Source organism: Hippoglossus stenolepis, chromosome 7 (genome assembly GCF_022539355.2).
Source record: "Hippoglossus stenolepis isolate QCI-W04-F060 chromosome 7, HSTE1.2, whole genome shotgun sequence".
NCBI classification, from domain to species: Eukaryota; Metazoa; Chordata; class Actinopteri; order Pleuronectiformes; family Pleuronectidae; genus Hippoglossus; species Hippoglossus stenolepis.
In genome coordinates, this window is record NC_061489.1 from 9,662,424 (window position 1) to 9,686,560 (window position 24,137).

Below are 24,137 nucleotides of genomic sequence, written 5' to 3' on the forward strand. Positions count from 1 at the left end.
CATTCATTACAGCAATTATCACATTGCAAATATTAATTCAACTCAGCTGACTTCACATTCAAGGTGTGAGCCCTGGCCTAAGTGGGAAAGTAGCCACATGAGATGCGGCCTCTAGCTGTGATTCCTGCTTCTGGGGCCCTGCTCGTCTATGGCCCCCGTTCAGACCTGGTGGTGTGGACACATTCTTTTCGCTGAGTGAACACAAATGCATCCTGGGACACATATGAAGGACAGTCTACTCAGTAGACTTCCTGTGACCTGCGACAGTTTCACTATGAAGCATATTTTTACTCTTCTCAGTGGCCATACAGTGATTTGTTTGTTGGCATCGCACTGAACACTGATAACCACATAACGATTGATACTTAATTTTCAGCCCCTCCTGACCTCTCTCTCTCTCTCTCTCTCTCTCTCTCTCTCTCTCTCTCTCTCTCTCTCTCTCTCTCTCTCTCTCTCTCTCTCTTGCCTGTGCAGACACCGTTACACACACATCGGGATAAATCTTTAAACTCAGACTGGGCAAAACAACATAATTCTGTCTTCCCCAACACAAATGACAGACGGGATTATTTGCATATAGAGCGGGGAAGTGAGATCTGATCACAACTGTTCTCAGGAGACACATTTTGATACCAGGTCTGAACAGAGCCTCTGACACATACATTTACATTAAGCGTGTGTGTCTTTAGGTGATACTACAGGTTTACAGAAGACTCATGAAGAAGAGTATAAATAAAGGGCAAGATAAAACAAGAGTGGGACATCTCATTGTCCTACTTCCCACTTCTGCCAGAGCTCAAAATTCAGCTATGAACAGGCTGGGTGCATACACACATGTGCAGAAACAAACATGGATGATCTTCAGTGGTGCAGATGGACTAGCAGACCATGTAAATGTCTGTGTGATGAGTGCAAACTATGAACAAAAGCAGAAAAAAGTTGGATGCAGTGTTGTGAAAGTAAAGGCATGCATTCCATATTATGTAGCAGTCTAAGGAACTAAAATTGTAATATGGACATGTTATAAGATAATTAACGAAGCATGAATAAATCAAAACGCATGAAATGTCACACAAAGGAGGAACTAATCAATCCAAGCTCATGTAAGTGTTCATACATGAGCAGATGCAACAAGCAGCAAGCTCTGTGAGCAAATGAAGGGATGACAGATGACGGCCATGCATGAGCTGGATGGCCTCCAGCCACGCTGCGGTGGGCTGGGGCGTAGTTACCTGAGAGGAGAGCCCTTCGGCGTGGCGATGCCGTAACCTTTAGAGTCCAGGTTCCCCCCCACCTTCATGGTGTCGCAGGGTTTCCTCTGCTCTATGTACTCGTTCATCGTGGACTCCAGCAGGTAGGCGTACTTGCCCTTGGACTTCCTGACCCTCATCACGCCCTCGTCCGTGGTCTTGACGAACACGGACGGGTCAGCCGCCTTCATGTAGGACCACATCTTCTCAAACACGGCGATCTTAGACCTCTGAAAACCACAAGTGGAAACCAGTGAGATAGGAGGAGAGAGAAAGAAGCAGCATCAGAGTGAATATTATACTATAAATCTTTAAACTGTAAACTACTGCATTAAAATAATATACATTTTTTTATTAAATAAAACTCCATTTCTGATTGTATTTACGGTGACTGAATAGATATATTTCTGTAGTAATGTGTATTACATCATGTGTTATACCTCCTCACAGTGTTTGTACATTCTATCAATATATATCAAAAACCTTTGTTACATTGCTACTGATTAAATTTACATTGGGATAGTTATTTATTGCCCAGACATATAAGAAGGAGTCGACACTAACCAGAAGCTCGGTGGTTCAAAGTGTCCTAAACCCTGACAACCTGACAATGGTAGCGCTGAATGTGTGCATGAATGGGTGAATGAGACTTGTACTGTGAAGGGCTTTTAGTGGTTGAAAAGACTCAAAACGTGTTATATAAATACAGTCTATTACGAGGGAATCACCGGAAATTATGCACGTATGTAATCCAACATTGCGGTTTGTAATTTTGAGCATTGAGCAGGCAGGTTTGAGTCTGTATTTTTCTTCTCACCCTGAAGAATTCTTTGGTGGAGCCGGCATCCAGCGTTCCATAGGCGATCTCCGTCTGCTTGGCCAAATCCTCGGCACTCTCTATAGGAGACACCATCCTCTCCACTGTCAGGAAGGCGGCCAAGTTGGCAGTATAGGACGAGATGATGATAAGGGTGAAGAACCACCACACGCCTCCGACGATGCGGCCCGACAGAGAGCTAACAACAGAGGGACAGGATGTTTGGTTTGGACGAGAATAGACACATAAAAGACCCAGCATGTTCACACAATCATATATTTTAAGTCATGACATTTTTTCTGCATGGTCTTTTCATTCCTGATAAATGTGGTGACCCGGTAAATAAACAGTGTCAGTCTTTTTTCTTCCTGGCCAAGTTTTTGCACACAATCAAGAAAATCGATCTAAGACGTGTGTGATGTTCACACCATCCACATGACCTACATTGCATCACACTCCCTCCGCACTCACACACCCTTCATACCACCGGGCTTGGAGAGCTTAGTCCAATGTGCTAAGGAAAGATAACCAGTTCCACAAAGGCCCACTCAGCTTCTTGCCTGCCAAATTAATCTCACTTAAAGAAATTTGCCAATATGTTTCATGCAACCATGCGTATTATTTGTTGAGGATTAATAGGCGGAGGAGAACACTTAGCCACTGCTCCTAATTGCACTTAATAAAAAAAAAAGATTTTTGCGCAAACTCCCCTGAGTCAAATCCCTGAGTCTTTCCTCTCTGCACGTCTCTTCACCTCAAGAGAAGCCAGCGAGAAGAGAAACAGCAGAAATCATGTTGCGTTACATATCGGGACCCCTGACAAGAGTGGTGCAGCTTACGCAATGAAAATGACACAAATCTGAAACAAAAAAAAAAAAGGCTTTCATGATTCACCTTTGTACCGTCGAGCCAAAATGAGCGTGAACATGAAGGCAAGATTAAGTGCGGAGAGTCAAAAAAATGGAAGAAGCTAAAACATAATCATTTAAGATGCTTTTCAGATGACGGGTGGATGATGAAAGAGCAGCCAGGGAGCAAGTGGAAAGCAAACACAGAATGGATGCCGAGGCTTTGAAAATCAGTCGGGAGAATGCAGAGCTGTCTGCAGGCTGAGTGTGAGTGTGTGTGTGAGTGTGTGTGTGAGTGTATTTTGACTTGTTCACTCATCACTGCTCAAATGGGTGTGGGTGAGGTTAAGCTTTGACTGTGAAGTGAGAAAAACAACATGTATTTCCAAATAGCTCAGTGAAATCATGAGCAAGTGGTTGGTTCTCTAACGTGTCGCGTAAGCAGCACTGGTATCATGTATATATATGTAAACAAAGAAACCTCAGCACCAATACGTGGGGTCTAAAGTGGTAAACAAAATCCTTACCTCTTTAGGTTGTAAACAAGAATAGCACATTACCAAATATCAAAAATCCAAACTACATTTATACATATTATGCTGAAACTGGTCCAGACTCATACAATCATTCCTGTTTCATCCAAATTATAATAATTGTTTTTTATTGTAATATTTTCGATTCCACTGCACGATAATTTTAAAGCTGCACTTTGTGTCGCTGTTCTTCTGCATCACATTAAACAAAGAGGTAAGTCTGTGGTTCAGCCTTCTCTCACTGGTTTTACTGGAGTGGACAAAATAACAGCAACACCCCGAGAACATAATGCAACGTAGTTCAACAGCTACACAGCTCACATCCTCTAAAATGATCTTTAACACAGTTTAAACCTAAACTCAACATTGAAACCTTCATGCAGGAGGATTTATTACACAAGTGTTGTATTAAGCTGCAGTATTAATAGCTGGGTGTACCTAATGAATTAAGTACACATCTCTCCAATCCCCCCTAACATCTATCTTACTCCTCTTTCTGACACTAAAGGCATCTGCAAATAATGAACTGGACACGTCAACCCACATGTTCTAACTCATACATGAGTGAACATGGCCGACTGTTTTAAGTGGAACACTCCGTAGTATGAATACATGTCACCAAGGTCAACAGAAGTCGCGTTAAAATGCAACATTAGGGGAGAGCGACAAGTCACTTGATTAACTATTGTCCATCGAACACACAGAACTTGTGATGCCATAAAGAGACGAGTGCTTTTCTCAGCCTCCCTCCAGTGTTCCACAATCTGTGACTCATCAAACTCTCTGACCTGTTGCAGTGTAACTACAATTTCGCATTGTGCCAACATGCGTTCAGAACAAGGGATTTATTTAATCTGATTAAGTAGAATCAATATTGTTTCTACTGAGCATTTTTTTTACTTATGCATGTAGAGCTTCTGTAGCTGCAGCACACCAGTGAGGTGTAAATGTCACCTTCCAACCGCAAAGAGAAAAAGGAGTGATGGCCGGTTTAATGAAGGCCTATGTCACAGAGCAGTGAGAGAACACATGGTGAAAGCACTTTGCCCTTAGAGCATAGTACAATCTCTGTGGTTTGGATGTAACACAAAGTGGGGTAGAAATGCTAGACATTTGGAACTGGATTCAGGTTTGGATTCAGGTGTGAAACACATCGAACACCATCCCTACCCTAATAAAATATGTACACGGCCACATCCAGAAGTTGATGTTTTTGCAAACCAAGAGCCTGTTTATAGGCACGTATGACAAAGAACAGCAGGACGTTTTCATGTTTCAGCTGCTGAAAAAGTGGCCAATTAACTCTCTGTCTAGCAGGAGATTAAATTTATCAGATGGCGGGGGGGTCATCTGCAACAATATAAGAAAAAGCAATTATTCATCTCAGCTGACGCGTGATAGAAGTCGAAATAACTAGATCGAATATAAATCTTTCAAAAGCAAAGAGCCCCCCCCCCATACGATTTGGTGTAAGTGTGTGTTATGTTGGGCTGCACAGCTATAAGTGAGCGAGATAAAGCGAGAGGAAGGGAGAGAGAAATGGCAGCAGAGATGAAAAGTAAACTGGATAGGGCCACCAGGGGCTGACAAACTTCCCAGCTTTGACTGCTGCCGGCCTCCAGAGATGGCAGTAAACAGCTGTCTAATCCTCCTCCAATCAATCGGTCATTCCTCTTTCCTGCTCCCTCTCTCTCCTCTCCTTTCTCTTTCCTTCCACCCTGACGTCCCTGCTGTGCTCCCCGCCTGTCTCCTCCTGCACTCCAGAGCTGACAGGGGTTTGTTTTTGGCAAAGACAACAATGGCCTACACCTTGGCACAGACACTGATGCACCCAATACACACACACACATACACAAACTCCTCAGGAAAGCAGTGTATGCATGTTAGCTATACGTGTGTGAGTGTGTGTGTGTGTAAAAGCGGGTCACCAGTGACTGTGCTGAGGAGAACTAAAGGGGCTGTGTGAGAGTGTGTGTGTGTGTGTGTGTGTGGGTGTGTGTGTGTGTGTGTGTGTGTGTGTGTGTGTGTGTGGGTGTGTGGGTGTGTGTTGGTTCTCATGCAGCACTCCTCCTCCCTGGTCGAGCAGAGCGACTGACAAACACAGATCTGTTTGTTTCCTTTTGAACTGGTTTCCGTCTCGCCTCCTTTCCGCTCCTCATACATTATTGCACAGGAGCCAACCTTGGTGCTTTGGTGAGACATTAACTCAGCCGTCTCCTTACAGTAAGGGACATCCTCAAAGTAGCACTGTGATTTCATAGTCTTGTTAAGGCGATGATAAATTATTTATTCACTCTACCGCTGTTATTGCATTACCTTGAAAAGGAATGGGAGCGCTGTGCACAGGAATACAGCTGTGCATCCAAATCATTAGTGCTGAAGTGACTTTTTCATTATTGTCTTGTTGAAATCATCTAGGACATAGATATACCACAGATTTACCAGTGACTAGAATACAAGACTATGAACTAGAAGGCCACTCTGGGAGGGTATACCTCCACCAAGGCTAATGCCCAATGTCACCATGTCAAAGCAGTGTTTCCCATTAACTATCTAGACTGTGGAGGCCCACCATATTCTAATTAGTCCTTACACGGTTTCATAATGAACAACAACCATTTTTACACTTCTCATAATTACATTTGTTCCTTTCCACGCAGTCAGACCTCGTAGCTGCAGTTGCTCTCGTACCCTCAAGTGGCATGTAGTGCAGTTCTCTCACTCTCTCTCTCTCACGCAAGAAGTTGACTTTCACCCTTTAGTCTGTTCACCTGTCACTCAGACTCTGTTTTGTGTAAGAGCGACGTTAGTGCATGTGCACCCCCGCTACTGCTAAAGATCGAATTAATTCAGTGGGAAAACGCTGCAGAGAATGTCAAACAAAATTCCTGGATCCCCTATTTATTTGAATCCACACCAAATTTCTATGATTTTTCCCTAAACCATACTGCTTCCTTTCACCAAGTTTTAATCTGTCAAGTAGTTTTGTGTAATCCTACTAACTAACAGACATACAAACAAAATACATATAAACAGATTAACTCCTTGGTGGAGGTGATAACAGATACAAAAAGTGTTTGTCAAATTTGAATCCAGTACCAAACTTCAAATCCCTGTTTGAATTAATTAAGGTTTAACTGTTTTTAGGTCATGCAAATTAGAAATCACTAAATATTTAAGAAGTATAATTCAAAGAGTGCCAATCTAAGCAGTGTTTTGAAAACTGGGGGATAGTGAACATGTGATTAGGAAACCACACTTTTAGCTCCAAAACCTTGAAAGCTGCTCTAATTTAATTTGGGGCTTCCAGGGGGGAAACACAAAACACAAAAGTGACATGACTGTATCACCTCATAAAGCTGATAAGGCGAAAGTGTGAGTAAACAGTTGTTATTTACACATCCAGTTCACAGAGCAACAGAGCCACCTGTACATGTCCGGCTCTCCCTCTCCTTTAACACCTGAGGGAAATATGTGGCTCTCTAACTACGTAAAGCTCCACGATGTTCAGCAGCACGTCTCTAACCTTTAGCTTTTGTTTTTTGCTGAACAACTTAAGTTTCACTATTTGGGGTAGATCCCCACAGTGAGTCATCAAAATGAGTGCTGTGGAGGAAAACAGCTGCTGCTGCAGTGTCTGGAAACTGGGTTTGACGACGGCGGCAGGACTGAACCAAAACAAGGAGCTGATAGACGGCAAAAGACTCTGAGCATCATCATCTGTGGACGAAATGCAAATCCAATGCAATGCTGCAAGATGTAAATAATGTATTGTGTATTTGCAATGTATTCTACCCTTGTCAGAAGCACATGCTAATGTTCTCAGGCACTTTTCCAGGTGTGTGTGTTTTGTTATGATGGAGATCGAAATGAATCGAAGCGTCTGTCTATGTCAGATCCAGATCTTTATCCTTTGTTATATGATCTCCACCCACAGTTCCCTGAGATTCTGCCCGAGCACTAAACTCTCATTAGAATTCCCCTGGCTGGCCTGCTCTATTCAATATGGTAATTAGCAATGACTAATGACTTTAGCAAGTGTAAAAAATGAGCCAGTAATGGCCACATTACAATGGATTAGGAATTACAGAGGTTTAAATGAGAAAGAAAATGGTCTCTAATTGTGGTGTGATTCTAAGACAAATCAGGGATGGAAAAGGAGTTTTCTGCTACACTGCCTTTTTTTTTATCGCTTCGGGAAAATTAGCGAGACAGCTGTATGTTCTCATTGATCGGGCACAACCCCTCCCATTATATCTGTTCTGACAAGACTTATTTTTCACGCCAGTCAATCGAGAAGATAAAATGAGAGTGACAGTGGCTGGCAAGAGAAAAGCACTGAGGCAGGGAAGATCTATAGATACAGCAGACGGAGAGAGTACAGAGGCTACATACATAAGCTGCTCTCAGACCTGCACTGGACGCCGCAGTTCCTTCGTATTTTCTCCCGAGAAGGTGCATGTGTGAACACCAATGTCCGAGTGAGACTCTCCGCAGTTTCTACGGACTTTATCTGCCTGGCCTCCTAGTATAAAGTCTGTCGAAATCCAGGGGAACTTGATGTGTGAATCCAGCGGAGGATCCCCCCACACCCACCCACACACAAAGAAGATTCCGACGAAGCTGACGACGGGGTCATGTGTTGTAAACAAAATCTTGTGATCTCCGCAGCAGAGTAAATACGTCACTACCTGCCTTTGTCTGCTGCATCCGGCTGGTACCCCCGACCTCATGTCTGAAAATGGCTATACAGTGAACATATAAAGTGAACATATACGTCAGTGTAGCAACAGAGTATGAAGTGTTAGTGAGTATGTGCTGACTAATTGGCCACTGCTGTGGCGAAGCGCAGGAAACATCCTTAGCAACCACAGCTCCCTAGATGTGAAAATTATGACAGAGTTGAGAAGAGGAAAAAAAAAAAAAAATCAAATATAACACCCGGGCATCATTTATATCAACAGCACACCGGAGAGCTTTCACTTAACATCACAGGACCACAGAGGAGGGGATGTGACACGGAGACCTCAGGTTCAACATGTTCAACACTTCAACACGACTGTCTAAGTGAATAAATACACCTCGTCCTGCTGCTTTCAGCCGATACTTCTCGAACACAAAAGCAGTGCAGCTCCACAGTCATGTTTCCAAGCTGTGTGTGCACGGTGTCTGTATTTGCCGACTTATATCAAAAGGCTTTTGCTAATTAGCGCACCATCGACTATGCTTCAGCTGCTTGCAAATGTTAGGAATAGATACAAATTTTATGAAGCCTCTCGAGCTCCCCACAGCCTCCTCAGCAGAAAACAGCGTGTGAAGAACATGCATAATAATGTGCTAGTGTCAGGGTAATTAACCAGGATAAAGTATTTATAAATGTGATTACCTTTTTATGGAATTCCATATAGGTCACTGTGGTTCCTGAAGCTACACGCAAGGGGGCAACCTGGCTCATTGGAGATGTGCATTATGGGTTTGATATGCAACACATGATGCTTTTGGTGCATGCTCGGCCCATAGACTGTATATAAAGATGGATGACGTGTCTCCAATTCCTTCCACTATCTAGAAATGAAGTCAAAATATCTATATCTCTATAGATTCTGGACAGGAGCGGCGGCAGTGAGGTTCTGCAGATGCGCTTGACCAATTATGAGTCAATCATGGGAAAAAAAGTAAACAAACATCACTGAGGTAAGAACGAAAATGACAGAAACCATTATTTAGGGTGTACTTTGATTTTTAGTTTGGTCCATGTCAGATCCAATAACATGAAGGCTGTTCTTTTTTTTGGTAAAACCTATACTGCAGCCAGCCACCAGGGGGCGATCCAGATGAGTTGACTTCACTTTTGCGGCGCTTTAATGTTGTCCATCTTTATATACAATCTATGGATTGTGTTTTTTTGCAACCATACTTACACACAAATAACAATTTAAATGTTGTTCCAATCATCTAACACAACTATACATCTAAAGCCATGATGCTAGCTGCTCTGTGAGGCAGCAGTAGGGCACAGTGTTGACATGAGCTGAAAGCAAATGTCAGCATGCTAACTTGCTCACAATGCTAATATAGTAGCAATCAGCAGGTGTGATGTTTACTATCATCACTATCCCATTTTAGCAAGTTAGCATTTTTTTGCTCAAAACTAGCAAACAAAGATTAGCTGAGGCAAACCAATGCTGACATTCCTGTCCTTGGAGCATTAAATGACTTAAAAAAAAAACGGGGGAAAAAACACTGCAGCCAGCAGGTGGCGATCGAGACCCTTTGGCTTCATTTTTGCAGAGCAGACATGTCGTCCAACTTTAGGTACAGCCTATGGTCTTGGTACAGACTGGAAAGAAACCAGTATATATTACATAAAGTGACTCTAAATTAAGTTTGTAAATTACATTCTATGACCTAGAATGGGGCTTTATGTATAAAAAGAGCCACACTAATAATTTAACAAGAATACAAATAATTCAAAATCAAGCTGAAAGTTAGTGGTTTCAATTGAAAGTCATGGTGCTACAGCACAGAACAAGAGTGGCCATCAGTTGCGTGCATACTTCTACCAAGGCCCAACACCCCCCTTAAGAAACCACATGTATATTCACAACATCTGGATTTTTGTACTTAGACTTTAGTTTGGTCCATGTCCCACACGCTCACATGAGGAGGTGGGATTAATAACCTACACTGCAGCCAGCCATCAGGTGGGGATTGAGATGCTTTGACTTCCCACTGTCTCAAAATTGCTGAATGAGGCTCTGAGGGATGAAAATGTGCTGATGTCAATGTTGTTGCTAAGCGGTGAGTTTACTTACAGATTTTGTTTGCTTGCGCTTTTGTTTTGTGGGTCTCACGATTGTTAGGTTGTATATTTTTAGTGCGCTTTCATCTTCAAGGCCAAACTGAGTCGAGTTAAAAGCGAGGGGAAGAAACAGATGATTTCTTGAAGCATCTCTCCTTCTCCTCCTCCTCCTCTCTCTGCCGCTGAAGGTCAACACCCCCACACCACTGAGTTGAAAGGGAATATTATGATAATGCTGTTGCCAGCCTCCCACAAACACACTAAGAGTGGGTAAATACATTCATTCAAGTGCGCTATGGAGGATCCGACAAAAGGCATTATGATTTAAAATGCAATGTTTATTTCATTAATAAGCAGCTGGGTTCAGTGGCGAACGCAGAACAATGAGTCTCCCAGTTAATGATTGGCGCAAAGGAATCGATATGTTTGCGATACGACGACTCTAACCTTCGGATCTGTGGCTGTACGTACACGCGTTCACCGGATGATACCATGGGCGCTCTCTTGTAACCTCGTGCAACCTGAGATAAGTCGGTGTTGGCGAGCTGTGAGAGCACTCGCGACGCGCCCACACACATACGCACAGCCTTTTAGTCACTCCGGCAAGAAAACAGGAATCATAACAGATACATCACAGCTGTTCACAACTGAGGAATCAATAACCATCAGCAGACACACAAATGACTTATGGCGCATTCAATCAGGCTGCATAGTAACGCCGAGGAGACATGCATGTGTGCTCAAGTGCAGTTTTTAACAGACCAGAGACACTTGATGTGAAGCTGCTCCGCTCTGAAAGAAAAATCTGTCTCTTTATGGTTGCCATGGCAGCACACTCTGCGCTCCAAACAGTACAGCTGAGCTGAGACACTTTTAGTCATCCCACTCATCTCCCTCTCTGTGTGTGCATCTATAAGGGCGAGCACCCCTATAGTAAGATGGATTTGCCATTACCTGCGGAATGCTCTCATTATATCCCCTTTCGACTTACTTATCTTTCCAGTCAAACTATTGGCATTTCCTGCGATCCAGGTAGATTTCCCATACGTCCTCTTGCCTGGTGTATGATTCATGGCTGCTGAAAAGATGTTCCTATACCATCACAGCTTGATTACAGCAGATACCCTTGCTGCTCTGGAAACATATGTGTGGCTCTTTGTGACTGTGTTTTAAATGCAGATTTGACAGAGTGTGCTCCTCTGAGGAGATGGTGTGTCTGTCTGTGTACAAAGTGTGATACCCCAGTGAAATCCTCAGGGCGTGTGTGTGTGGGTGTGTGTGTGTGTGTGTGTGGGTGTGCCTTTGCATGTATGATCAAAAGTTGCCTTCATGCGATTTCCAGATAAATAAAACATAAGTGTTGCTGTGAACTAAAATGAACCGTCTCTTTATGAATAAAACATGCTTTCCTACCAAGTCTTCCCCAACTGCTTTGACAGCAACTTACTAACTTCAGAATTATGTAACTCAGTGGTGTGTAACACAATCTAATTTCTTGTGGTGAAGATAAATAACAGCAATGTTATACCTAATGGATTCCTGTGCAAGATCAATAACGATTACAAGAATCTGCTGGCTTCGTCCCAGGGGGCTCGATTAGCAACAGCCGCTTGCATCTGATCATACAACGCTCCGAACAACATCACATTTCCTGCATCATGAACCCTATGGTGCTGCTACAGTATGTCTGACAGCACGGATGAGAGTGTTTTCCAGAGATATGTAAAGTCCACAGAGCTTTGTGAACTCTAGGTGAAAAGAATAGAAGTGTATGATGTGCACTAAGTTGAGCATCTTATAATAAACATGGTGACACATAACAGCAACAAGAAGGGAATCAGAAAAAAATGATCAAAATACCACCTACAGTAGCAGTGCCAAGCCTTACCAAAGAAAACATGGATTTTGCATATTTTAGTTCTTTAACTTCGTGTCATATTAAATTGACCATTATAAGTCCATATTTGAAAATATGGAACCGCTGGTTTCTATTCCCTCGGAGTATGTCATAAACATTAAGCTGAAAAAAGCTGAAAACATTATCGAGTTAAATTCTTTCCCACAGAGAACATTTTGTTGTCCTTATTTGTCCATTAGCACCCAGCGCTAATGAAGTTGCAAGCAGGGACCATTGTGAACGCTCTCCGTGGTGGGGTGTTCAAGGACACTCTGACATAGAAAAATATCACAGTTTTGTTATCGTCATCTGTGCAGAACTAAAAGCCAATACTGCAACTATAATGAAGACGATGTGATATGAAACTTAAAAAAATTACAGTTTGCTATGGAGAATGTTCAATTATATAGTATGTATAATGGTTAAAACATGATAAAACATTGGTGTGGTACTTTAAAACACCCAAATAATTGTACACTGTATCTTTGTTGACTGTTGCTATGCATCTACTCTCTGTCCAAAGGCTCATTTTTCAGAGTCTGCTTTAAACGATGTAACCGTTACTGCCCACATACTTTCATGCCCCTTTACGTTGGCATGGTTGATGAACAATACATCCACTAGAGGGCAGCGCAGACCCAAGAGTTGCTGACAACAACAAACATGTTGACTGTGGAGGAGGTTGTGATGATGGACCTCTTAAAAAGGGACAAAGTGCCCCTACAAAATAACACCAAATAGATGCCTGTCGTGTCCTAGCAACTCGCAAAGTCGCAAATTTCTTCTTCCTGCCCTGTGATCGTCTTACTTGAGCTATTGGCTACAATTTCCAGTGGTTCTGCTCCATTTTGTCGGTTTCATCTGTATCTTTAGGCCTTCAGAAGAAGTACACAAAATTGTTTCCATATACCTAAAGATGGACATATAACTGCCCCCCAAAAGTGAGGCCAAAGCATCTTGATCGCCACCTGGTGGCTGGCTGCATTATAGGTAATTCAAAGTACACGTCAATCAAGTTTTTCTCAAAGATGGTCTCTGTCAATTTAGGTAGCTCTCATCAAACTGATCGCTACTGTGGCTCCATCCCCTGATTGCTACTACACAGGCTCCAAATGCACAATGCCTTTGTATCGGGGTATTTTGGCTTCATTTCTGGTTAGTGGGACGGTAGAATAGTGCTGTCCATGTTTATAAACAGTCCATGCCTAATATGTATCGCATGTTGAGCAATGTAAGCAAATCATTTCTTCAACAGATAGAAAATAGATGTTTATTAGGCTACTTTGTCTTAGCCCTGTCCTGTTCAATGCTTCAAAGAGGGAAACACGTATGATAGAAAACTCAGTTTGAGAAACACTGAACCTCCCCAGGTTACCATAACACACCACAGACACACAATCCATTATTGAATGATTTTGACCGGCAGACTGAGAAATTGCTGTTGTGGCAGCAGGGTGTGAGTGACAGAGCTGATTTATTTCTGTCTACAATCATGTAACAGCAGCAACACAGGCACGGAGGAGAGTCGGCTCCATGGGGCCATGCAGTTCAAACACACACACACACAAACACACATACACACACAGATATCAGACACAGACATAAACATCTGAGAACACATGCTCTGGGGGAACATCGTGAACCCACGCCCTTTTTACGCAATTTCGCTTCCTGCCGATCGAGACCCTGCGAGCTTCATACGGAAATTGAAAGGCCAGTCAAAATCCACAAGGTCATGTTCGACACAGGTTGGTGCTATAATAATATAAAGAGTCAGTTTCTCTGTGACGTTAAGAAATCCAGACTCTCACCACCTTTCTTTTGCATAACTGCTTTACAGTAGGAGCATTTGCACGAGCAATGGAAGCATTAAATTTAGGAACATAAAAAAACAAAATCTGAGCCCGAGGTGCAATAATCTGTGAGGATGCAATTAGAACTTCTGATTCTGACAACTAACAAACGCACTCGTTTTTTTTCATTATCATGAAAAGACAAAAAATCACACTCTTGAGACTGTTGGTTTCTGACTGTGTTTGGCACATATGTGATATGAAACCTAAAACATTACTGAAGCCATGACACGAGACAAGGAACACATGAACACAAATCATTGGAAGAGAGATGAAGGATGGAGAGCAGAGAGAGAAGACTGAAAAGAGGTGAACGGGGAGGAAGTAAACGTGTGGATGGATGGAGGTGTTGGTGGCGGTGGTGGTGGTGGGGGGTGGTTGTTACTCTCAGAGTGCACCTGTCTGCAGAGATAAACACGGGGAGGGTCCGACTGCACGGACTGGGGCTTATGGGAGGGCCTGACTGACAGCGCTGACATTTAGAAAGAGCACAGTAAACAATGTCTTGCAGAGGAAAAATAGCAGGGGGAGACACACATGTTTACGTACTGTACATTAATGCATCACATCTGTGTGTGAATGCGCACAAAGACACACACACACACACACACACACACACACACACACACACACACACACACACACACACACACACACACACACACACACACAATGCAGAGATACCTTTAGGACGGTCCGTTCCGATTGTTATGATGCAGAAACAGCAAAATGGCAGTAAGTGTTTCTTTTAATAGAAACAGCTAATACATACACTTACACACGCGCACGCACACACGCACCAGCTCATACAGGCAGACAGGGAAATTAAATACGCCCACTGATTAATCCAGGACAGAGTGGATCGTCAGTGTTGTTCCTTGGCCTTTTGTCTCTTAATTAATGGAGGATCGTAAAGCACGAAGCTCGTCACGCTGCCTACCTCCGAGCTGAACGCACCTTTTACAACACTGGCTTTGTCACCGACAGGCCCTGTTCACAGCGGACATTTTGACTTGCCACAGTAGGAAAAGCACAGGTGTAAAATATAAAATGAATGACGGTTGAATTGAAATGAACAATGTTATCATGAAGACCTGAGCTTCTCCTACTATGACATGTCAAAATGTCCACCGTGAAAATGGGTAAAGGCACAGTGTTGTTCACAAATTTCAGCAACTTCATGAGTAAAACAAATCACTAAAATCCTCTGTTTGAAAATCATAAGATTTTATTTCAATGAATTTCAAGTCCAAATAAAATAGAAGACAAAGAAAACACAAAAGATCAGCAGCTCCAGCTTTTCAAAAACACATAGAAACCGGAAGACATCTTTACTTGGAATCCATTTTAGTGACGTTTTCTTCACAATCTTACAATTATGCAAATAATCTGTCTGTGTCTTTATGTATGTATATAATTGTGCATGTGCATATGTAATTTGCCTATTTCAAGAACAGTTTCTCTGATCTACTTAAGACTTGGCAAGTGTGTTGCTGGGAGTGCAGGGGAGTGCAGTAGCAAATTTGGCGCAATATGGGCCCATGACATGTGAAATATTGATACATTTTGAATAAACAGAAAATCAGCACTCTGTAGCAGAGGGTGCTGGGGCTCTTCGACATACATGATGTCATCAATCCCGACTATGGCAGCCCCTGGTCCAATAGAGTACAGAAGGATCCAACCATGATTCTTCTGGAGAACACCCTGCAGCTAAAAACCCACTCACCCCTGATCATCTAAACTGTGGGAGTATTTAACACAGAGACGAACCAATGTGATTCTCTCTAAACTCTGTGCATTGGAAATGTCTCATCACAGCCTCATAATTCAGGATTACCAACATAGAGAACGTGCTTCTGTTTGTAGTAGACACCGATTTTCTAAATGTTTCATAATTGGTCCCACGACTATTTCTGCACAGATGATGTTAAGGTAACTTTTAAATGGGTTTAAAAAGGAAATACTTCCATCCAGGTTGTAAATGAGCTCAGAACCTCCAAGTATGAAGAAATGAACAAATAATTGCAGGCACACAAGGACTAAAAAGCCTCATTCTCTCAAGTCCCATTAGCCAAGTGAAACTGTACACTGCGTTAATGCGAAACTCTGACAACAGAATATATGTGAGGTTACGAGTCTCCTACTGTTTTCATCTGACAGGACACGAGTAAAAACATTACATGTCCCTTTAAATCCGGCAGAGCAACGGAGAGCTCGCTTCAGGACTCGCATCAACCTGCAGCTCGGTGTGTGAATACGCGCTGTGCTAACTGGAGCATCTAGGTCACCCAAATTTTCGAGCGGAAGATGTTTCCTTCAGGGCAGAAATTAGTGGGGTGAAACATTCGCTGTGTTGGTTTTCAAGACATCAGGCAGACTCCACCATGGTGATCGCTGCACCGTGGACGGCTGCACACGATAAACCTGTCCTTTGCTATTTTCAAGAGCTTCCCTACTGAGCTCGAACGAGAACAACCTTGGAAGGACACTGTAAGTAAAGGAAGACATCTCACTCGAGGCCTACATGAGGATACCACCCTCACAGATGACACAAAGGACATTTTCAGTTCTACCTGAATTATTTTTAAGCTAGAACTTAACAAGTGCCAGTTACCCAGTATCCCAAAATACTAAAAACTGTTGCTGTTACTGGGCAGACAAAACTCAATATAATCTGTAGAGTATGTCACATCTCAGTATGACAGTAGGTAAATGGGCCAACAATCTTGTAACAGTTATTAAGGGATGATGAAATATTTCTCACAACTGGTTATTTCTGCAGTCGGAGGCAGCATCAACAGGATTTATCTGTTTTGTCCAGATAAACCGTCAGGGAAAGGTCTTGCATCAGGAGGGATTGCTTCCCCTGAGCAAAACAAACGCAGATACCGTACAAATAAGAGCAAATCCAAGCTCAACCTCGCATATAGTAACATGCATGCAATACAAACAAAAATAACGTGTGTGCGCATAAGAAGCAAAAACCACAGGGACCAGATCATTTGCAGGGGCACGGTGACATTCTCCCTGCCTCTGTAAGATGTACAAGGAAATCAATAGGTATTGGAGATGTATTTTCATCTTGTAAGAGAAGAACACTGAGACAATAGCCATCACCCTGCATGAGGCGCAGCAGAGTCTCCAGGCAGAAAATGTAAATATCAAGTGAAGGCCTGTGGGAGTGGGGTTTCGCCACCTACACCGTGTACCGCTGAGCACCTATGTGTCGCACGCAGGCCCTGTGGGTGCAGAGAGATTTTCTCCCTTCTGATATTTGTGCAAGGTAGAAGCAAAGTGGAAATACATTCTGTAAATGTCACACGATGGAAGTCGAGATATAAATCGAATGTCGCGCGTTGATATAATTTCTTTAACCTTCAGCCACTCAATCAGGGAGGGTAGACTGAGAACCACTGATATTTATCAGCAAAATGCTACAAAATGAATAAATACATTCCGACCTGGCAGCCTTGCAACACATTTCTCCTATAGTTGTTCACGGATCGGCCTCGGTAGTCAGTTCATCCGAATCAGCCACACACAAAAAAAAGGACCGGTGGTATTGACACATGCATATTTGGTTAATTTTCCTCACTAAAATGCAAGGTGGATTAAACATGAATTACAACAGATGTTATTGTGAAATCTGGAAGGATATTAGAAATGGATAGGTCTACGTTATATTTTTAGGGAAAGGCAATTTCCTTTATAGATTACGTTTCATACACAGAGGTAGAAACTGATACCTCTCCCTTATCTATCAATCCAATGTGCACTTATTGCCAGGACATGGTTTGCCTTGCTAACGTTTAACCGTTGAGTTTAATCTATACAATAACTGAAATATTATATTATAATCACAATTCAATTTGTATGCACATTAACCAATTCGCTTTAGAGGCGCTATTGGGTAGATTTATTTCTATTCTAGTCCTTTTGCTAACCTAACCAACCTATGCCTCAGGCTTCATATCACAGAACACGGGGAAAAAATGTATTGACTCCTTTCCCATCGCCAGAAGAGGAGTTTGTCTATCTGTTTTTTGTATACCCCTGCAGTGAGACATGTTCGACGTCACAACGTCACAAACGGGAAACCACCGCTTCTGAAACCTTGCTTTCTTGGCAGTGTTGCAATTTGCACGATACAAAGCAAAAAAAAAAAAACCTGTTGCACATTATTCCCAAGATGTGAAAATCAATAAGCACACAAACCTTTAATGCCCGGAAGTTCAATATCTGTCACAACGCTGCACCAGAAACATTTCTTTCATGTAGTTTAAATGTTATGGCTGAGTACAAGTCATTATTTGTCCAGGTATTGATGATATTAAGAACTTTTCAGCGTTGAATCCGAACCACAGCAGCAGCCTCTCCATCCTCACAGTATAGTACGCTTCAGTGTAGATACATTATGTATACGTGCGCCACCACACTGCACAAATACATAATGCATATGCAGCTTAATGTTTAAAGATACAAGAAGCTCTGTGCCTGTCCATGACCTAACCTGTCTGTGCTGGTTCAGAGCCTGCAGTGATCACACTCACATTATCTTCTCATCTCATCCTGCAGGTCCCTCTGGAAAGCTCAGAAAGTCGACCTCTGTGTCTCCAATTTCAGACACTTAATGAGATTTTTAATTGGTGACCTTTTGAGGACTGTTTCATTCCACAGCTCTTGAGAGCACTTGAGGGGGAGCAAAACCACACCACGCAAAACTCACACCAGGATCCTTCATAACAACCTCTCAGTCGAATATTTACCTTTACCCACACATGGATAGATATATGGACAAATAAACAGACAGAGGTAGGTAGGTAGGTGGGTGGATGGATAATGGGTGGATACATATATAGATTGAATTTTAAACATTGGAGGGAGCTACCTGCAAGTTTTTCTAGTCCCAAAGGTTCATGCCACGTTTATAACACTACAGTAAGTGTCTGGAGAGGAGACTGAGAATGAAAACACAACATCTCTGCAGCATGACCACATCATAAACTCCCTCGGCTGCTCCTCGTGCCACTTGTATCATTGCTCCGCATGAGAAGTGACTAGCAAAAACAAAATCTCAATAAACAAAGCCCCAACTGAGTCGAACACAAATGCAACCTGTTATGTTCAAAGCGTTTGTGTGGCAGACAGAAGGACAATGTACACAGGTGGTGCTGAGTGTGTCTTTGTGGGCCAGCAAGCAAAAGGGATTCAAAGGACAGTGGATGGAATGCATCAAAGTTTGTGTAAATCTATGGACTTGGTTTCTTACCGTGGGGAGATATCACATCCCTGCTGCATGAAGGCGCCCAGCGAAAACCAAAGGGAGTTGAAGATGCCAAACTCATTGGTCTGGTCAAGATTCTGTTGGTTTATGTTCTGCTGCGTCTGTGTCTGGCCCTGCTGCACCCCGTTGGAGGCTGAAGCTTGCGTGGGAGACTGTGGCTCTCCTTCCTCATAGTCCTCGGCGTGCCACTCGTACGGGCTGAACCGGCTGACGAGGAAGAGGACGACGCTGACGCCGATGTAGGCAAACACTATGCACATCCAGATCTCGTAAGCCAGCGGGTCGAGGAATGAAAAGACACCAGGCTTGGATTTGGTGGGTTTCTTAATCATGATGGAGATTCCGAGGGACATGAATGGCTTGGAGAAGTCGATGACTTCTTCACGGACCAGGGTGATGGTCAAAGGAGCCACAGCCACATCCGCTTTCTGATGGAAGAAACCAAAGACATATAAAGACATAAACAGAAGTACAGTGTGCCATTAATGTTTGAGTAAATCAGAGTTACTTATCAAACACCTCGAGGCAAAAGGTTCTTCAGCAGAATCCAAACTACTTATCAACTTTATAGTTAAATAATTTTTCGCTCTGCAATAGTCAGGGAATGCCAGCATCGGTTGGCCTAAGCTAGTCTTTGATTTGCTACTAATTAGCAAATTATGCTACCATGCTACAATAAGATGGTGACCATGGTGAACATTATCGCTGCTTACTGGTATTATATCAGCATTGTTAGCACGCTGGCATTTGCATTCAGCTCAAATCAACAATGGGCCTGACTTGTGCCTCATGGAGCTGCTAGGATTGCGGCTGCAGACCCTTAGTCCTGCCATATGACCTTTAAATAACCTTTAAATGATTCTCATGGTGCAAGTTTATAGTTGCAGACTGAACTGAATAAACATGGACGACATGACAGCTCCCTAGAGGTGAGGCCAAATCAGCTAGATCGAGCCCTGCAGTATAGTGCCGTGGCTGGCTGCAGTAAAGTTTATGAACCATGTCTCATTCATGTTGGTGGATGGGACATGGACCAAAATAAGTCCCTTTATATATTTTTCTCTAAGATGTTTTTTGTCATTTGAAGTCGTAAAAATAGGGTGAAACATAATGATTGACAGCTGAGACCGACTCGTGATTGGTCGAGCTTGTGTAATGGTTGGTCCTCAACACACACGGTTCCACTCCCTGATCACTCCTGCGCAGAATCTGGCTCCAAAGGACGTCAAAACCGCAAGATGGCGGCAGCTGTACCCGAGATATTTTAGCTTCATTTTATGAGACGGTGTTGCAGACATTCCTTCTCAGTGGCCTTGTCTTCTTGATTGTATCATTGCGGTAAACTCTACACAAAGTGTTGGTTCTGCAAAATAATCAAGGCAGACTACTAAAACAAAATCAAGCGTTAAATAAATATAAAGGATTTGGCTTGTTTAGTGTAATCACTGTTAAGGCATTAGACTTTTTGCAGGTTTTGTCTTCCAGCTTTAAGATGAGAATGATCACAAATCTCTGTCTACTCACCCCATACACCAGTTCTCCCACCATGCCGTTCCACATCTTGGTATCTGGGTCTCTGGCTCCATACTTGCCATCTGAGACAACCTTGAGTTTGTACTGGTAGCCCACATGCTTGGCTATCTCTGCAGCCAGCTCCACGATGTAGCCCTCGTACTTATCGTTTCCCACAAGCTGCTCGTGGTTCTTCTTCAGCATCACATACGGTGACTCCTGTCAGGTGAGGGGAGGTAACCATCAGTAAACAACAGCTGTTTCTGTCCGCACTCATCGATTCTACATCAGGCGTCAAAAATCACACCCAGGAAATAAATGAAGAATTTCACTGAAAATAAATCTACACTGATGTGAATTCCTTGACACAAGCTGATGTGACTGTAAGACACATAACATTTACAGCAACAATTTGTAAAGCTAATTAAGTCAAAGGCAGCATTATGGCTGATGATAAAATTTAAGTATGTAGTTAAGTTTAATAATACTATGTGAAAATATTGGAAGACATGGATACTTTTAGTGCCTCAGTGCAAACCCACCGACCCTGATCAAAGCTACAGGCTTTAAAAAAAATCTTACTCGGCCCAAAATATAATTGTTGGTGTGAAAGGTTCGGAAGAAAAGATAATTCTATGAAATTACAAGGTATTATTTTGGCTTTATTCCTTGAAGGTATGGTGTGTAATTCAAATACAAAAGGTGCCTAAGTATGATCATTACAGCAGCGTTAGAACGGGCTGCGAGGAAACGGAGGAATAGGAGGAGGGTTATTAAAGCTGGGAAGACGCTCCGAGAGGAAGGAGCGTGTGTGTGTGTGTGTGTGTGTGTGTGTGTGTGTGTGTGTGTGTGTGTGTGTGTGTGTGTGTGTGTGTGTGTGTGTGTGTGTGTGTGTGCACGCGTGTGCATGTTTAAGCCATGTAGACGGGGAGGCAGACACTGCTGACCTCTGCACCGGGGCCACGCTGTTCTTGTTGTATCACACTGACATTTGTACATGTCCCACTGATTGGGTGTCGTTAGAAATTACAGCAGATATGACATCTGGGGCCACTTTCAGAAAAATGCATTTCATACAGAATTCCACTGCATTGTCCACCTATGCTATAGCACAGCCTCAATTCCCACAAGTTGTTATGTGGCTGCTTTAAGCTAAGGCCGTGCTGAGCTGGGCAAATCCTGCCACCGTATTTCATCTGGTTCGGGAGACGAGGTGGGGGTGCTGGGGGTTTCCTCCGTGTGTTACGGTTATCTGGGTTCTCCTACTCTTTATGGCCGAGGTGAAGGTAATCATTGTTACACATGGAAACCCGAGGCCCGCTGGTGGAGACACGGCACCCCAGGGAGACAGTGGAGAGAGAGAGAGTGAGAGAGTGGGGGCTGGTGTGCAGCGCTTCCACAAGCTATGCACTTGCACTTAGAGCAACAAGACAAAAAGAGACACGCACACACGCACACACGCACACACACACACACACACACACAGACACACATGCACATAGAGATATGGCATGACATACAGACGGTCCTCCAGGACTCAGTCTCATTGACCTCAAACTGTTCCACTGAGATCCGCCGTTACTCAACCATGATAAATATGCCACAGACACACACATACACACAAGAACACATTTTAAACTAAATGCATGGAAACTAGACTGGCACTAGCTTACACCTCTGCCATGGCCCAATATTCCCTTTATGAAACCACAGTTAAATTAACTACATCGAGATTTTTATTTGGATCTGCACACACTCATAAATACACGTGTCTGAGTTTTTTTAAGAAAGGGAAAAATAATTCCAGGTAGTAATTTTAGCAGTCAAAAACGAAACCACCTTGACTGAGGTATTCGGTAGGTTTCATAACCAGTTTTTTAGTTAGACCTCCGCAGCGTATAACACAATTTGATTTTTAAAAAAGCCACAGTTTCTCGCTGAAAGCCTAATAAACAGTGAATGTCATTAATAACCAACTCCCACCAAGCAAAACTAAACCCTACAATTCCAGTCATAGCCTGGTTTTACTGTAAAGCCACGATGGTGAAGACCCAAAGCTCAAGCGCTCAATTAAATATGTTCCGCTTCACTCCTCCAGAGTTTGTGTGAACCCAGGCTTGGACTGTGTGCACAGGAAGGGACAACAGGGATAGTGTGCGTGCGTGTGTGTTTGTGTGTGTGTGTGCGTGTGCGTGTGCGGGTGTGTGTGTGGAGGGGGGGCACACTGGCAAAACAACACGTTCCCTCGGGCGACGAATCAGTGGGGACAAAAGTTATAAGTTGCAAGAAGAAAACTCCACTCCACTGCTCCCCTGCAGCCCAATAACTGTTCGCACCTTATCTCCACTCTTAGGTTCCAAGACAGAAAACCAATTTATCTTCCTAGAAAAGGGGACACTGATAGGAGATTATGTCAGAGAGACTTATTTTAGATCCGTTCTCTTGGGACACTGCAACCTTTGGGTTTAAATGAGGATTTTCCTGTTTTTTAATTAGTAGCCAATAGACGACATGTTAAGTTTTCCAAACTATGCCTAAGCTCCCGACAGTTTATTTGTCAAATGTAATTCCAGAGTCTCTTTATGTTGCTTCGATAAAATCGTACTACTACCACTGGGAGCGGATGCCTGTTTGTCCATGACTTTTAACGAGTTTCTCTAACAACTAGTTTGCACACAACCTCAGTTGCAACATTTTCATTTATTACAGCAGGCTTGACTTATATAGGAAATCATAGTTTAATTATTTTTAATTAATTGAGCTACTCAGTCTTCCCCTTGGTGTATTTTCAAATTGCACAGGATTTATGCACAATGTCAAAATGGGAATAGTGCGAAAATGCCTGTGTAATTAGGCAGTTGCTAGGCACGTACACACCAGTTAATCTAAAAGCAGCCCAATACCCTGTCCACACTAATGCTGATATTTTTCAAAACAACCTCTGCGTTTGGGCCTCTCCCTCCACAGGCAAACAGTGCTTTAGGTCACTTTACTCAAGCTGAGATGTTTACAAATGTTATTTTGTCTCACATATTTCTATCCTCCTATTAATAAGTTAAATCAGGTATAAACAAACTCTGCACAGCTTATTTTTTTACTTTGTTAAATTGATTTTTATAACATTAATGCTGAGGTTCATTTAGATTCAACTACTCATGTACTTATACAACAATTTTGGTAAAAAAAATTGTTGACACTAGACCAAACCTTTCCTCCATTTTGGAGATACAGTTGCAGCCAGAGATTCCTCATATCTTAATTCAAACTAAGAGGCTGACGTGAGTGGTTATTCCCATTCAGGTGCTTGTATATGTCCGACAGGAAAACACCATTACCAG

At 42.8% G+C, this 24,137-nt stretch overlaps 1 protein-coding gene across 1 annotated transcript in view; it reads right to left on the minus strand.

The window, feature by feature from the left end:
- Positions 1 to 24,137, minus strand: part of gria1a (glutamate receptor, ionotropic, AMPA 1a) — a 72,739-nt gene that overhangs the window by 14,149 nt on the left and 34,453 nt on the right. The window contains 4 exon segments of the mRNA XM_035161928.2: positions 1,233 to 1,480; positions 2,068 to 2,266; positions 19,273 to 19,715; positions 20,812 to 21,018. Coding sequence (XP_035017819.1) covers positions 1,233 to 1,480; positions 2,068 to 2,266; positions 19,273 to 19,715; positions 20,812 to 21,018 — 1,097 coding nt within the window.